We start from the raw sequence: 16,982 nt of genomic DNA, 5'->3' as shown, positions 1-16,982 counted from the left end.
TACAATGCAATTTTTCAACTTCGCGGAGAAAGAACCTAACTCCGTACTACATTTTCCAGAAGACCGTGCGGCGCGGTTGAGCAGAAAAGCTGGAGACCACGGGGAGTTAACCTTGCAGCACGTCGCCTGTGGTTCTGGGCGTCGCGCGGGTTTTCGCAACTCAGGCAGACCGGAGGCCCCTGCACTCCGCACTCTGGCCATAAACGCCTTTCGTCCTTGAGCAGAGCGAGACGGGCCGGCAAGCCGGGTCTCACCATGGCCGCGAATGTGAGTGTCTCCTGGTCTGGCGGGCCACACCCAGGCTTCCCCAAGTCTCGGAGCCTCCCTACTCCTCCGGGCCTCGTATGCCATTTTCCTTGTATGACCCACGTTGGTGCGGCTGCCCCTCTGCGTCCCTCTGCGTGCTGTGTCTATGCCTTCTAGCAGCTAATCCGTCTGTTAATTTGTCTCAGCCTGTCCAGACTCCTTTTGTCCGTATACCTTGGTCCTCCTCTTCCTCGGGTCGCTACTTTGTGGAGTGGGAGACTCGGGAGGTGTTGCTCCGGACATTGGGATCTACTTGTGCGCGGCACTTCCCAGCAGCCCTTCCGTTCATTCCTAGTTACCGCCTAGGCCCTTGGAGTTTTCAAATTTGCGGAGCTGGACGGTAACCTCGGGGAGGGGGCGAGTCCGCCGGAGGGGTGGGGAAGCCGATACCGCCCAGGTGGAGCTGTCCAGCAGGGGACAGACAGGGCTTTCTGGGCAATCAGTGAACTCCCCGCCCTAGATGGGTATGTAAGGGGCTCGGGCTTGTTTGGGAGCAGAAGAGTTAGGATGACTGTAACCATTTACCTACTGCTGGACTTTTCGTCCTCCTAGCGTGGTTTCGGTTAGAGAGATCCTGACCGAAGGTGATTTCTTTCAAAAGGCTGCTGGCCACTTCTCTCTGCAGCCAGACTTTCTCAGGAATCTTTCAACTTAAGCCCAACATTCATTCAGCAAACCGAATGGCCCTTTCCACCAGGGTGCTGTATATGGGAGAAGCTAGTGACTCACCACTCCTCTCCTCTGTGAAAGTGCTTCTGGAGCCAGCTGGGGAGCCCTGCCAGCTCCAGACACTCCCTCCCTCCCTCCTGCTTTGGTGGAGTGCCCTATCCACTCTCTCCTGTCCTGTTACACCCTCTTTCCAGGCCCCTTCTCTCTCCCAAGGGACCCCTGTGCCTCCCACACCCTTTGAGAGGCAGGGTTTGTGTCACCCACAGCCCTAGTGCACTCTGCCCAGGTTAGAGTTGTGTTGGAGGGCTAAACGCTTTGACTGCTGCACCTAGAAAAGCCTCAGAGGTGGTCCACGAGACCCAGGGTCTGCCAGGGGAGAGGGTAGTCGGGAGAGACTGGCTTGCTCCCAAAGGTGAACTGTCTGCCCTCCACACCACCACCCTACTTTACTGATGGGGAATTTCCCCAGCAGAGGAGGGCACTTGCTCAGGTCTCACAGCCAGGTTGGCAGGTTATGTCGTGGGAGTCAGGCAGACCTGGGGGCAAATCCACTTTCCTCCTCTCTGTAGTTGGTGTGGCCCTAATCTCTAGAGGGATGGGAAGTTTAAGGGAGATTGTGCTTTCAACAGTGCCTGGTGTATAGTGTGTACTTAATACATGAAAAAAATCTTCACAGTCTAACATGGATGGTCCATCTGGTGGGCAGAGACCATCTTGTGTATGTCGGGACCTGACCTTTGCCGAGGAATCATTTGAATTTGGGTATCCTCTGTTGCCAAGTCTTCGTTGATTCCTCTTGTGGCCGGGTGTGTGTTTAGGGGCGGAGCTGCCCAGCCCCGGTGGTGGGGAGCAGGGAGGTAACAGAATTCTTAATCAATGTAATCACTGTCCTGTCACAGGCACAGCTTACCGTCTTCATTTTATGAGTAAACAGGGTCAGGGAGGCAGAGCAACTACCCAGCGTTTCACAGCAAGTGATTTTCAGTGCCTATGTGTTGACCTCTGTTCCCACCTCTTACTACTTTTGATGCCAGAGTGCTGGGACTGGGAGGGTTTGCGTCACTGCGGACACATAAAGGTATTCAGCACACATTCTGTAGCCAACATCGAGATGGCCTTGAAGGGAGGGAAGAAAGGCTCAGGAGGCCAGGGGAGGTCTAAGGGTGCGTAGTGGGGAATGGGCAGGGGAAGTCGCCATCATCCTGTTTATCGGGAATTTGGTTCAGAGTGTGAGCTGGGTGTGTCCTGTTACTACCCAGCCTACTGACAGAGCTGTTAACTCTGGGAGGTGGAGTGAGGGGAGTATCGGCGGGAAAGGGGAACTGAAACGTTCCGGGTGATAGATGTGTTCTGTGCCTCGGTCAGGATGCTGGTCCCGCAGGATCTACATTTGTCAAAACCCATCAAACTGCACACTTAACATCTGTGTCTTTTTACCATATAGAATTAAAACGAAAACAGTGTAAGTAGTGAATTTACTTTATTTAAAGAAACTAATTTTCATTCTTTTTTTTTTTTTCAGTATTCTAATACAAGTAACAGAAGAGAACATGTCAAAATTACGACTGACCCCCAGCCAGGCTTCCTACAGCGGCTGAGCGAGACCTCGGGTGGAATGTTTGTGGGTCTCATGACCTTCCTTCTCTCCTTCTACTTAATTTTTACCAATGAGGTAAAATGTTTAGGGTCCCACTGTGCAGAATGAGGGTCCTTGTAGTGTCAAGGAGCAAAGGCTATTGAATCCAGAGGCTGGATTTAATAATAAGGGCCTAGATTTTACAAAAGAGAGAGAGGGATGCTGAATTAATCAGAATTCTTTCTGTTATGACTCCCTTCCTCCACCTCCACATACCCACATAACTGAAATGATGGCAAGTGAGTGGATAGGTTAACACACCTGAAATCCTGGGGGTAGCACCAGCTTCAGGTATGGTTGGATCCAGGCATTCATGTTGGGTCACCAGGAATCTCCATTTTTCCATCTCTTGCCTGTGTTTCTCTATTGTAGATTTTTTTGTGGTAGAATGTGTTGACTAAGGAATTCCAGGATCATATCCAATCAGTTTAGCAACCTCAGAGAACAAAGGGACCATCTCCTTCTAAATGAATTTAGCAACAATTGCAGGGAGATCTCTTGAGTCCTCGCTTGGATCTCAGTCCTCTCTCTCAACCAGTCCCTGTGGCCACTGAACACATGTACTGATTGGTTAGGCCTGGGTCACGTGCTTTTGACCAAAGTACTGATTGGCCCATATAAATCACATGGACTGAGAGTAGGGGAGGGGAGGAGAAGACAGAAGAAAATGGGGGAAGGGGTCCAGGGCAGACAAAACACCAGCTAGCTCCAATGTGGAGGCAGGGGGGTGATGGGGAGAGGTCTGCCTGGGAAAGCAGGAATCCTGGGTTCTAGTCCCATCTCTGCCACTTGCTAAACTTCAGTTTTCTAACCGTAAAATGGGAAGAGCAGTCTCAGTGCTCTCTGAGGCCCATGCTGCCCTGAGAGGCTGTGTCGGGCAGTGCCTGACTTGTTGAAATCCTCACTACCCTTTGCTCACAGGGCCGTGCATTGAAGACGGCAGCCTCCCTGGCTGAGGGGCTCTCTCTCGTGGTGTCCCCCGACAGCATCCACACTGTGGCTCCTGAGAACGAGGGGAAGCTGGTGCACATCATTGGGGCCCTGCGGACGTCCAAGGTACATTTGGTGATGGTCGCTGATCCGCTGGAGGCTTGGGGCACATCACTAGATTTTGTTTGGTTGAGGATTTTGAAAACATGGACCTAGGAGATAAGACACACAGGGCTGTGATTACTGCCTCCACCTCTCAGAAGCTTTGCAGACCCGTCACTCCTGAATCTCAAGTCTTCGTGGGGAGAATAACTATAACAAATTGGGGGGCCAGTTTTGAGGATTTGGTGGGATTCCTGGCCTCGTACCTGGCATGTGGCGTGAGCTTTACAAATAGGTAGTATAATGATTATGATTAGCATGTGCTCTGGTTCGAGGCTACAAAGGTGCTCTGGTTGTTCGACCTTTCCTGTCTGAGCACCAAGCGCGGCGCCGAGCACTAGCGCCGCCGTGCCGCTGGGCCCTGCAGCGTGAGCCTGCTCTGTGAGGCACAGGTCGCAGGCATTGGGTGTTCAGAACTTGGGACAAGCAGCTTCACCCGATTCTCCCACGTGAAGTGGCCATCGCGTTCTCCATCCTGTCCCTGTCCTCTGTACCTGTTTTCTAGTCCAGCTTCCCCTGAGCTGGGCATTCTGGGCTGGTGTGAGTCTTGTCCTTTATTTATTTGTTTTTGGTTTGTTTGATTCTTTTTGAAGCTCTTGTCTGATCCAAACTATGGGGTCCACATTCCAGCTGTGAAGCTGCGGCGGCAAGTGGAGATGTACCAGTGGGTGGAAACCGAGGACTCCAGGTGAGGCGCCAGGGAGTGAGTCAGCTGGGGGTAGAGCAGGTGCAGATGTTAGGATAAAATGCAGGTGGCTTTCATTTGGACATTTCTGAAATTTGAAGTATAAAATCTTACGTCAGAGAAATGTCCAGTTATCCTGAAGTTATTAGCGAATGATCTTGTGTTTGAAGGGGGCAGAAATCCAATGCATAGTGGCCCAAAAATGGGGGGATTGGGATTGATTAACTCCCTTATCTGGAAAGTTCCACAGATGCCACAGTTTAAGATATTACTGGTTCCAGGCCACAATTTTTTCCCATGTGTTAATTCCATTTCCTCTCCCATAAGGGGACAGAAGGGGCCTCCAGGTTTGTATTCTGTCAGTTCTAACAAGTCTTAGTGGAGGCTCTTATTGGCCAGGGTGGGGTCAGCCCCACCTGAGCCATATGGACTATGAGTTGAGGGGTGGGGAGCCAGGGCAGCTCAGCCTGGAGTAGGGCAGCTACAGAGGACCCCCATGGAACTGTCCTGGGGCAGAGGGCACAGCCAGACTTATGAGCCCAGGGTGCGGGCTGCGACCCTTCGTGTAAGCAGATGGAGGCAGATTTCAGCTCCAGATGAGAAAGCACTTTCTCCAGTCAGGGCCTTCGAGGGCTGGAGCTGGCTGCGTGCCGGGAGTGAGCACCGTGTCTGGGCCGGTGCAGACAAGGCCTGCTCCATTTGGACAGTTTGACGGGGCAGCCCCAAGTTGCTTCTAGCTGGAGATGCTTTGAGATGGGAATGCCTCAGGAGCGATGGGCTGACTCTGGGCTGCTGTGCTTTCCCTGCAGGGAATATACTGAGGACGGGCAGGTGAAAACAGAGAGGAGGTACTCCTACAGTGAGTATGGGCCCCCTATCCTCAAGGGCCACGCCCCAGGCCTGTGGGTAGATGCTGGGCACATCCTTGCAGTGGGGAAGGGTACAGAACCAGGCATTGGGGTCCCCAAGTGCTGGTCTGCAGAGCCCTGCTCTCCCGTCCATCCAGCGAGGCTCCAGGAGCTGCCCCTTCAACCATGGAGTGGTCATGCTTGGATAAGAGGACGAGGGGCCAGTAGGCCTTGGACATGGGACCACTCCTACCACGGCCATTGAGTTGTTCCCTTTTCCCACAACAGACCCTGAATGGAGGTCAGAAATCGTCAACAGCAGAAACTTCGACCGAGAGATTGGCCACAAAAACCCCAGGTGAGGGCTAGGCCCCAGGTCTGAGTGCGGCCTTGGCCGCCACTGGTGCGTCTCCAGCCTCAGCCTCCTTATCTGCGTAATGGGGTTGAGCTACTTCTGCTTCATGAGTTGATTAAAGCGTTGGATGTGTGGGCCACACTGTGGCCTGTGAGGACCATGCTCTCCCTGGCACAAGTCTGGACGCGGGGTGGGCAGCTCCTGTGTCGGGCCCTGGGAACACAGAGGCAAGATCCACGCTACCCTCAAACAAGTCACAAATATAAGGCCTGGACTGAGTGGCTGAAGGAATTTGCATGTACAGCACCAGGCAAGCATTTGGTAATGGTTTGCCATGGGGGTAGGAGGACAAGCAGGAAGGGCTTTCTGCAGGCGGTGGCATTCGATCTGGGCCTTTGCAGGGTTTGGGCAGGGGAGGTTAGCTCAGGGACATGGGGCTGGAGCAGGCCTAATGCTAGAGCTCACCTGGAGGGTAGGCTGTGTGCAGCCACGGGTGACTGTGCTGGAGGGCCTCGAATGGGGAAGGATCAGTGAGGGCGTGAAGTCCACAGACCATCCATCTGACGGCTGGGGGTAGGGTGGGACAGGCTGGTAGGGGTCCGGGCAGGAGGGTGTGAGGCTCTGGGGATAGGAGACAGAGTGAGGGTGCGCCATCCAGGGAAGAGGGACTCGAGCACCCAGGGAAAGGAGTTGCTGGAAAAGACAAGATGTCTGCAATGCCTGGGCTGGTCTGGACTTGCAGCATCCCCCTGGGTAGGGACCCTGCCAAGCACCACCCAGAGGAACTCACAGCTCCCACCTGGTGCCCTGCCTCACTGACCCAGCTCCCTCTTCGCCTGCAGTGCGATGGCAGTGGAGTCATTCACAGCAACAGCCCCCTTCGTCCAGATTGGCAGGTTTTTCCTCTCGGCAGGTAAGTCTCTGGCCCCTTCAGGTGAGCCCTTGCCAACTCAGAGGCTTTGTGCTTCCATTTGGCCACCTACCAGGAGCTGGTGCCTCTAGTACTCAGCCTCACGTGGGTACAGGGGCCCCACAGCCCTGGGCATGGGATCAGCCAGCAGCTTTCCAAGGATCATGTTTTGGGCTGGGGCCAGAGAGAAGGCAAATCTTTAGGAGGTGGGGACTCATGTAGAACACCCCCACCCTGGGTGGATTCCTCTGACACCTGGATTATTCCAGAGAATGCCAGCCACTGTTGGGGTGCTGGTCCCTGTCTGATTTGACAAAGCCAAGGGCCCTTCCTTGAGCACCCCTTGAGCCAGCTGTAGAGACAAGGATTCCCCTGGGGCTCCACTGCTGAACCCCATGTGGCATCTAGCCTGTGCCAGGTAGTAGGTGGTTCATTGTCCCTTCCCCATCCCCCAAGTTATTCCAAAGAGAGGATTTCAAGGGACAATGCAGTATCACCTGTCACAGGAACTCCTAGGGCTCTGTTCCTGAGCTTGATCTGGGAAGGTGGGAGAGAAGACACTGAGGGCCCAAATGGCCAAGGTGAGGGAGTAGAGGCCAGAGATCCAGAGCTTGGCCTACTCTGTTGCTCAGTGAGTGCCTGTCATGCCGGGCAGCCCTGGCCTCGAGTGGTCTCCATGCAGCTGAGAGCCAGGCTTGGACACAGACAAGCAGACCCAAGGTAGAACGGGTACAGGGCTGAGACCATTCCCAGAGCCGTGGTCTCCATTCCCTGACTGGATGGAGACAGGGGACAGGGAAGGCTCCCTGGAGGAGATGGAGCCTGCAGTGGGCTGGCACAGGAGCAGCCGTGGAAGAGATGGGGCTGTCGAAGAGCACTCTGCGCGGGGCTGTGCTTGCGAAGGCCTGAGGGGGTTGAGCCAGGAGCGGGCAGCTTGGCAGGGCCGTGTGAGGGTGCGGTGGGAAGGATGTCAGGCTGACGGGTTTGCAGGTCAGGGGTGTCTCAAACTGCACACCATTGTCTCTGATCACCCTGTTCTCTTAGGCCTCATTGACAAAGTCGACAACTTCAAGCCCCTGAGCCTGTCCAAGCTGGAGGACCCGCACGTGGACATCATTCGCCGGGGAGACTATTTCTACCATAGTGAAAACCCCAAGTATCCGGAGGTGCAGAGGGGCTTGGACAGTTGGAGAGCAAAGATCAGGCCCCTCAGAGTACCTCCCCCCCGCCCCTCCCTGTAATACACAGCGGTCAAATTTTGGCTTAAGACTGTGATTCGGTTCAGTGGAGCCCACAGTTGCATTTGGCCAAGTGAAATCGGAGGGGAGGGGCATTCTAGGTGATGGGACCACCTGGGCAAAGCTGTGGAGGCGGGAAAAGGGGGTGAGTGTAGGGGGTCGACAGAGCCATGGACCCAGGCACAGGCTGGCTGCTCCTGGCCTCACTCACCCCACTTCTCTTCCACCCCCAGGTGGGAGACCTGCGAGTTTCCTTTTCCTATGCTGGGCTGAGCAGCGATGACCCTGACCTGGGCCCAGCTCATGTGGTACGTAGCTTCTGCAGCGTAGACTGAGGCAGGGCTTCCTGCTCTTCCTGGGCTCGAACACAGTGGACAGTGTCGTGAACGTTGCTTTGGACCCTCCCTCTGGGAGCTGTGTTCATGTGCTCGTGCTCACCCAGTTAGGCATGCCCTTGAGCAGTTTGAGAGGTCTGTCCCCTGAAGCCATCCATGGGTATCAGTTGACCCCAGGTTAAGAGCTGTAGTACTGGGGGACCTCATAATGATGCGTAATGAGAGTTCTCCCGATCACAGGTAGCCCCTCCTCCACTCGCCCCCAGTTTTTGCTCTACACACTTGCTCTCACATTGCAGACCCTGTCGTGTACATTCCACCCCCAGCCCAGACCCTGCTCCTGCCCAGGGTCCTTCATGGGGCTGCAGGTGGAGCAACTTTGTGGGAACTCCAGGGGCTGCAGCACCCAGGCCGATGTGTGGAGCGAGAGGCTCAGGGATGGCTCGGGTCTCCTCACTCGCTTCCCTATCAGGCACACAGTGCTGAGGGATGATGGGACTGGGCGGGCTGGTGGCCCCCTCAGCTCTAACGCTGCATTCTCTGACCAGGTCACTGTGATTGCCCGGCAGCGGGGTGACCAGCTGGTCCCATATTCCACCACGTCTGGGGACACTTTGCTTCTCCTGCACCACGGGGACTTCTCACCAGAGGTGAGTTCCACCTGTGATAGAGGGACTGGTGTCTCTCTCCCTGGTACTTCCCTCCTGTGGTTACTTAATAAGCACCTACTTCTAGCAGTCATAGCCAGAGCTAGGAGGCAAGGGAAAGAAAAAGGAGTAAGCATCTCCCTGTGTGGCAGGCTGTGCTGGGCCCAACAGTGGGCAAAAGGCTTCCAGTCTTGTGGGGGACACTCAGCAGTAAAACAAACGGGTCAGAGTTCACCTTGTTGGGGCATCAGGACTGTCCGTGTGGCCACTGCCCAGAGAGAGGGGTCAGGGGTAGCAAGGCTGCTGAGTGGGCAGGGGCCCCTCAGCATTAGGTGGGCAGTGAAGGGATTTGAGCAGAGTCCCAGGACTGGGTGAGGGCGGGCACCCCTGTTCCCATCTGTAGAAGGAAGAGGGAGGGTCACATGTCACCTGAGTTCCAAGGAGAAGGGGTACAAAGATGTACCAATTAGCTCCATTGTATGACTAAAGTTAGCCACTTTCTCTAGGCAGGAAACCCTTTAACAGAAAGACTCCGCTTTTACACTGTTGATGAACACAGTGTACCACTTGTGGTACATTCTGTGCTTGCTTTGAATGGGATTGCTGGGCTTTGCATGCAGAAGGGTTTGAATGGGTAAGGGCAGCAGGCAGGTGTCAGGGCTTAGCTGGGACCCTTTTGACCCTATTCTTAGGCCCTAAGCTGTCATCCCTCTCAACTTTAGCCCCCAGCCCCGGTGTGTTGCATGGGCCCAGCCTTCTCTAGCCAGGACTAGCGTGTGGTTGGGCTGCAGCCCAGGAGCCTGGTTGCCAATCTCAGGGTGGGGCTACCACCTCCCAGCCTGGCGGGGCCATGAGTCACCCTTCCCTCCAGCAGCTCTCAGGGCCACCTGGAGCATTTCTAAAATTAGGAGGCCCTGTCGAGGCCTTTCCCTCTCTCCCAGAGCTCCAGCCTGGTCCCCAGGCTTCCATCCTCCTGCGGGTGGAGGCCCAGGTCTCAGAGCTGTCCCCCTAGAGAGGCGTGGCGGTGCTCGTGGCTTGGGTAACTCCCCCGGAGGGCAGGCTGTGACAGAGCAGATGGGCAGCACTTCGTGATCACCCTGCGCCTCCAGCACAGCCGCCGGGGTCTCTGCCAAGTGAGGAGAGAAGGCTTGGAGCCACGGAGGCAGCCCGGGGCCCTGAGAAACCCCAACCCTGCGAGTCGGAAGGTCCAGATTTCAGTCCTGGGGACAGGAGAGTGCAGTGTGGACAAGCAGGCGCACTGGAAGCAGCCCCCACTCAAGCCCTGCTCTGCCTTCTGCTGGCTGTGGGGCCTTGAGCCAGTTGATTACCCTCTCAGCCTGCCCGCTCTGTAAAATGCCTGCCATTATCCCTACCGTATGGGGCTGTTGTGAAGATTATCCATTCCGCATGTTTTTACCGGGCACCAGGGACGTAGGGACAGAATAGACGCGATCCCTGCCCTCAAGCCTGTAGTGTGGTTAACTGCTTGCGGTGAGACCCTGGGTGTGTTGCTTATCCCCTCGGAGCCTCAGTTACTGTAAAATGAACTGAGTGTGCCTGCCTCGTCAGGGTGTTTTGAGGGCTGAGTAATGCTTGTAAAGCACCTAGGGCAGTGACTGATGACGAGTAAGCAGTGAATGTTAGCTCTCATACGCTACCACAGATGACGACAAGGTAGGCTCTCTGAGGAAATGTCCCTTAAGCCCACACTGGCAGAATGTGCAGGAGCTGGCCAGGCAGGACTGCGGGCGCGAGGGCCCCGAGGCAGGAGAACTGCTCGACTTGGTCTCCGATAGGCAGCCACGGGGCTGGGGCACAGGCGGCAGGGTCTTGGCAGGCTGCTGCGTGGAGAAGGTGGTGGCGAGGGCAGCAGCAGCAGGGAGGCCAGTGGGGAGGGAGCTGCCGCAGAGGTCCTGGTGAGAGCGGGTGGCGGTGAGAGGAGGTTTGAGGAAATGGGGACCAGTGTTGACAGGGCTTGTCGATGGTCTGGATGGGAGGTGGCGAGGGGAGGAACAAGCCAAGTTGGCCTCCCAGATTTCGGCTTGCGCAGGTGGGCGGGTGCTATCATTTGCCAAGATGGAGATGTTACGGAGGAACAGGTTGGGGTGGAAGCTCCAGTGTCAGTCAGTGTTGGATGTGCCAGGACATGAAGTGGAGATGTCACACGGGCGGGGTGTGGGGCACAGGGGGGACGCCCAGGGAGGTGCCACGGTGGCAGCCTAAGAGAGGGACTGACGTACGGATGGATTTCCTGGGGAGAGAGTGTAGACTGAGGCAGCTGGAGAATTTCAGCATTTAGGGGACGGTGAGAGGGAAGGAGTGGCCCCGGAGACTGAGAAGGAGCGGCCTGAGAAATAGGAGGGAAACCAGGAGAGGGTTGTCCCAGATGCCACGAGCAGCGTCCAAGATTAGGTCGGGTACCATACATGAAGCGGTTTCCGTAGCGCCTGGCAGGCACAGTCAAATGTCCCCACATCCTGGATGTTGATAAATGACCCCGAAAGGTACTGCTATAGTGTGAGGGAGAGTCAAGTTCCTTCCAGGTGTTGGGCTAAAGACTTTTTTTTTTTAAGTCCTCACCCGAGGACATTTTTTCATTGCTTTTAGAGAGAGAGAAAGGGGGAGAGAGTGAGAGAAAGAAACATTGATTGGTTTGCCTTCTCATACATGCCCCAACCTGGGATCAAACCCGCAACTTGGGTATGTGCCCTGACCGGGAGTCAAACCTGCGACCTTTCAGTCTACGGGATGATGCTCCAACCAACTGAGCCACGCCAGCCAGGATGAGATGTGGGCTAAGGGCTCTTGAAGGAGGTGGGCTGTGATCTGAGGAGGGCCCTTGCCTTCCACAAATTCTGTGTGCACACCTTGCCCTCCTGCGCTAGGCTGGGGAGGTGCACGCACCCGGGTGGGAGATGTGCCTTTGTCTTCCTCTGGTCTGTTCAGAAATGTCCAGTGTTTCCTGCGGCGGCACGGCCCCCTCAGCCACCTGGCCTGCCAGCTGGGTAGGCCGGTGACCCCCTCAGACAGGAGGTGTAATATCGTATTACCCCGCCTTGTCCTGCAGGAGGTGTTTCTGAGAGAACAGAAGAGCAATTCCCTGAAGACGTGGGGCCTGCGGGCTGCCGGCTGGATGGCCATGTTCACGGGTCTCAGCCTCATGACGCGGATCCTCTACACCCTGGGTAGGCGCGAAGGGACGGGCTGGGAGCCTCGCCCGCCCTCTGTGGGTGCCTCCTCCAGGCTTCTCACACCATCCTCCGTCAGCCTTTCTCGCCAGTGGTGTGCTCCCTGGGGCCCAGGCCGGGCCTTTGGTCCATCTCTGAGTCCCCACTCCATAGCCTTGAGGTGGATGAGCAAAGGAAGGCTGGCAGGAGAGACAAGATGCTTTCAGGGGTGAGGGCAGAGCGGATGCTGATCCGGGGAGGCTGGCCTAGCCCTGGGGTCTGGAGATCTGGCTCTGCTTTGTCCACTTCCTTGCTCATTCCTTTCTCCCTTCATCTCGCGGCTGAGTAGCCACGGTGTGGAGGCTGGCCAGCCTTTGCAGTGGCCGGGCCTGAAATCTGACGTCAGAGCTCTGAACCCTTGGGCCATCCTCCGTCCTGTCGCAGCTTCAGTTACCTCACATCTGATTTGTAGTTTTATTAAATGTTTGGCAAATAGGAATCACTAAAAAATCACTATACTTCATTCCCCACCCCAAAAACTGGGCTGGATTTGGGCTAGCCAGCAATTCTGGGGCACAAGGGAGAGTTAGCTGGGCTGCTCCCCTGGCCCGCGGTCGGCACCAGTGAGCCCCGTAGTTGCCCAAGCGCCCTGGGCTGGCTCAGGACTGAGCGTCCAGGCTGATTGAGTAAGGGCTGGGTCAGACTGTTGCAACGGGAGGTTGGGACTTCAGAGGACTTTCCATCTGAGCCTTTACCCCAGTGTGTCCCTGCCCAGTCAGGTGATTCTGTCAGCCTTCTCTGGGCCCCAACAAACCTCTCCCCCACTTACCCATGCCAGCTGGGGAGAGGTCTGGCTGCACATATCCCAGACTGTCAGAGCTGGGAGGGCCAGCTGCTGCATTTTACAGATGGGAGAACTGAGGTGCAGGGAGGGGAAGGACACTTCCCCGAGGTTTTCTTTGGATAGCTGAACCGTGCTCGGGAAGGCCAGCTGCATGTTGGGCAGCGTTCTGGAGATGTGAATTTGAACAGAAGCCTCCCCCCTTTTCCTCTGCGCTGAGCTGATCGTGGCTGTGTGATTTGGACAGGCCGGCTCCCCTCTCAGAGACTCACTCCTGCATCATCAAGATGAGGAGGTTGGAGTCCATCTCAGATAGCCCTCCTTTCCATCCCTGACTGCCCAAGACCCTCTGATTCTCTCTCCCCTGTCTGGAATGCTGACATTCCAGACTCAGAACAGACTTCAGAGCATGCATGGGGAGACCCAAAGTGCAGGTGGAGTGATTTGGGAACCTGCAGTGAAAGCACCCGTTCACTCAGTAAGAACTTACCGCGTGCCTGGTGTGTGCCAGGCATTGCTCTGAGCCCTGCAGACCACTCAGTGAATAGGACAGACAACGCCCCTGTCCTTTCAAGGCTCAGAGCAATGGCTTAGAGCTCAGGCTCTGGGCTGCAACAGTCCTGAGTTTAGATTCTGGCTCTGGTGCTTTCTAGCTGTAGGACTTTGGGCGAGTGGAACTCCCTGGGCCTCGGTGACCTTGTGGTAAAATGAGATGAGGAATAGCACTGGCCTTACAGAGTGGGCCCGAGGGTTTAATGAGACGGTGCACGCAGTGCCTGACACCTGGTCACCGCTCAAAAACATGAACTCCGCTCATTATGAGGGCAAAGTAGGGGTGCTTGCTCCCTGAATAGACAAAGGTACGCTACAAAGTGGCCTGTAGGGTGCTAGAGCCACGGCAGGGCACCTGGGCTTGCTTTGTAACCCAATGGCACCGGCCCACTGGGGCCTCCTGGGAACTGAGCGAAGACTTCCCCAGTGGACAGCAGCCACGGGATGCCGTCCTGAAGAGGCGAGACAGGTCAAAGACAGAGATGGATCCAGCTGGATCCCAGACTTCATCATGTGGGGCCGGTGGCCTGTGAGATCCTTGAGGCGGGGGCGGCGGAGGCTAATTTGTTTCCCACAGTCCCTGCGCAGAGCCCGCACGTAGATAATTGTAAGGACCTGCTGCCTGAATGAATGACCACCTCCAGGAAAGGCTGAGGGGCCCGAATAGGCATCCATGTCCTGTCTCCTTTGTTGAGTGTACAGCAAATGGCATTTGCTACTGTTGCTGTCAAATGTCTTTACATTGTCCTCAGGCTGGTTTCGCCATACAGTTTAACGTGTCCCAAGCACTTGCACAAACATGCCTTCTCCCTGGAGCGACGCGGGGGTGACTCGGTGTGCACGCCCACACAGCTCAGGAGCGAGTGCTCCTCCCCTTTGGATCTTCCGGCCCTCACCAGCAGGGTACTTGCCTTCCACCACTGACCTTCTTCTCTCTGTACTCACCTGGCAGCAAGGGCCCACCCGTGTCTAGAGAGGGGAACCATCTGGTGACTTGAGACACAGAGTGTGGTGTCCTCGGAAGCCTCACTGCCTTTTTCTTTTCCCACAGTGGACTGGTTTCCTGTCTTCCGTGACCTGGTCAACATTGGCCTGAAGGCCTTTGCCTTCTGCATGGCCACCTCACTGACCCTGCTGACTGTGGCTGCTGGTTGGCTCTTTTACCGGCCCCTGTGGGCCCTCTTCCTCGGCTGCCTGGCCCTGGTGCCCATCATCGTTGCTCGGACACGGGTGCCAGCCAAAAAACTCGAGTGAAGCAGGACCTGGCACCTACCCAACATCCATGCGAACTTCAGGATCCGGCGTACCCCCCACTTCCCTGACCCTGCTGTGCACCAGCGCATGAGTGCACGTGGTTTTGGATTCTGCACCTGCTCTGCTCTCCAAGGAGCCAGCCTTGGCAGTGTGCCCTCTTGTCGGGTTCAGTGTTCATCTGCTAACGTCTCTTCACCCCCTTTCTTGCCAGTAAACAGCTTTGATGGGCAGAAGGCAGCTCCATTCTGGCAGCGTGACAAGTGTTCTCTTAACTTGTTTCCTCCCCTTCGCTGGGGACTGTGTGTGTGGCTGGTTTGCATGCTTCATTTAGCTGATGTCCACAGATGCCAGGGCGACACAGACCTGCTGCCTTCCCCCTTACTGCCTCCCACCCTCGGAGGTGAGTGCCAGGGCTCCGCCACAGCCACTGTCCGCACCCTGGATGTGACAGGGCCACCCCATCAGCTGTCTGTAACCAGTACCGGGTTGCGGGGAGACTGGGCCCACATCGTCCGAAGCCAGTGTGTGGAGAGAACTTGATTTGGTTTTTCAAACAGAAAACCCACTGGAGACGTCGTGGGGGCTACTGGACATTTGTTGGCTTTACACTCTTTTTATGGTTTGGCAGAATCTTTTCAGCGTACAGGACCTCCAAAGGCCCTGGGTTTCTGTGGCTTCATTTGTGCTTCACGGTTGCTTCGTCTACCCTGAGGGGGAGGTGTTTGAAATCAGATTTGGAAAGCAAAACAGAAAACCTGAGTGATGAACATTTCAGACTGTTGGAGAAAAAGACACCCTTTAACCTGTTAGCTCAAGTTAATCCAGATCACAGAAAAGTGTTAAATGGGGGTGTGACTTAACCTGGTTCAAAAACGAAAAACATTAACCACCGGCAGTGTTCTGGGTCACTGGGAAGCTTTCAGATGCTTTCGAAACAAGTGTTAGCAAAGGGTTTTTCCCTCTGGGAGGAGGGGGGGATCTCTACGGAGTAAAGCGTTTCCTTTCATCCTCTGGCATCAGACGCTACCTATGTACTTGAAGATAGTTTTGAGTTTTTAGTCAACCATTAAAGAAAAAGGCTTGTTGGAAAAAAAGGTGGGGAAAGGTTGGAAGCTTCATTATCCTACACTCCTTCCTAGTGACCTCCAGTCAAAATCAAGACTTAGCGGCCTCAGGCTTGCTGTGGATTTGAATGCGCCTGTCTGGCCTCATTTCCTTCACCGTGAGAGGACTTCCGCCATTGGCAGCCAGGCCGCCAGTGGCTGCTTCTGGGACTCGTGTTATCTGTCGGGTCCACCATGTTGCTCCTCCAAAGTAAAACCTACCCACACTTGATGCACGTTATTTCCTGAGTTTCCCAATTACTCTCACATCCTTTGGAAGATTATGTTGTAACCTTGATGTCCTGAAAGATTCTTTGTTATCTTTTATCTTTTCACTATTTGGAGATTGTTGTGCTTTGCTGGGAGTGGTTGCTTTAGCAAATAAGTACTTGGTAGTTGAATAAAGGGTCAGAACTTCTGGAAATAGCAACCTAATAATTTCTCCTGCTGTCCTGGTGTATCTGGGCACCGAACCGGGATTCTTCATGGGAAAGACAGCAGGGCCAGGAGATTTCTGTGTTTAAGGACTGAAACAGTATCTGTTCACCACGGGCCGCTCCACTGCATCTCCGAGTCCTCGCAGGATGCTTTCGGAAAGCGCAGTGCGACTAGATGATGGCCGCATGCAAAGCCTCGGGGTTTGGCCCGTGATTCTTCCTAGCACAGACTCTAAGTTACTGCCAACTTCAAGCATTCTTTAGGAGCAAAATAATGTTAATATTGGATGCCTTTGGAAAATCGTGAAATTTGTATTACTTTGTATTTTTGATCAAAATAAATTTCTAAATGTCTTTTATAGGACCTTGTCATTATCCCTTTTGGTTTTGTATTCTTTCTGAAATTTCTATCTTAAAGAATTCAGCGGTAAAATTTAGTAAAAACTGCATGAATTTTACACTCAGTTGTAAGTTGTTTTTAGTGGTTAAAATAGATTTTTTTAAAAAGGGGAAAGCTGTATTTGTAGCATTTACAAGTCTTAAATACCAAAGTCTGCTGTGTTTTGGATGGAGTTGAAGTGAATGACTCACACTTCACCCATCTTCAGAATGTGCTACAAAAAACGCGTGGGGTGGAACCACCGTCCAAGGCAGTGCAAACGGCGTCCTTGGCTTTGGGTTGGCACAGCCCTGAATTCCAACCCCAAGTCTCCCACTCATTGGCTGTGTGATGTTGGGAACATCAATGCTCTCTGAGCCTAAACCCTCACCTCGCCTGTAAAATGAGGACAATGCCATTCTACTCGTATCAGCCTGCTGTGAAGACTAACTAGGAGAAAGCCCACGAAATGCCAAACACACGTGGCACATTTTCATTCCTTTTGCCCCCCCCCCCCCCCCCCCCGTT

The 16,982-nt window shown here is 54.7% G+C and overlaps 1 protein-coding gene across 1 annotated transcript; it reads left to right on the top strand.

Annotated features, from left to right (window-relative positions):
* The first annotated feature begins 68 nt into the window (after nt 1–68).
* TMEM43 (transmembrane protein 43) lies at nt 69–16,434 on the top strand. Its single transcript, XM_024556759.4, has 12 exons — nt 69–267; nt 2,498–2,647; nt 3,533–3,667; nt 4,297–4,391; nt 5,198–5,247; nt 5,525–5,594; nt 6,434–6,504; nt 7,546–7,667; nt 7,973–8,047; nt 8,623–8,724; nt 11,789–11,906; nt 14,333–16,434. Exons 1-12 carry the CDS (start codon nt 256–258, stop codon nt 14,533–14,535), a joined length of 1,203 nt encoding a protein of 400 aa, XP_024412527.2. The 5' UTR covers nt 69–255; the 3' UTR covers nt 14,536–16,434.
* The last annotated feature ends 548 nt before the right edge of the window (nt 16,435–16,982 follow it).

The sequence above is a fragment of the Desmodus rotundus genome, chromosome 8, assembly GCF_022682495.2.
Source record: "Desmodus rotundus isolate HL8 chromosome 8, HLdesRot8A.1, whole genome shotgun sequence".
In the NCBI taxonomy this organism is placed as follows: Eukaryota; Metazoa; Chordata; class Mammalia; order Chiroptera; family Phyllostomidae; genus Desmodus; species Desmodus rotundus.
This window is presented reverse-complemented; position numbering and strand designations above follow the sequence as displayed.

Coding starts and splice junctions, on each gene's coding strand:
- TMEM43 (XM_024556759.4), top strand. Junction 2,648..3,532: donor ACTTAATTTTTACCAATGAG/GTAAAATGTTTA, acceptor CTTTGCTCACAG/GGCCGTGCATTGAAGACGGC. Junction 7,668..7,972: donor AAAACCCCAAGTATCCGGAG/GTGCAGAGGGGC, acceptor TTCCACCCCCAG/GTGGGAGACCTGCGAGTTTC.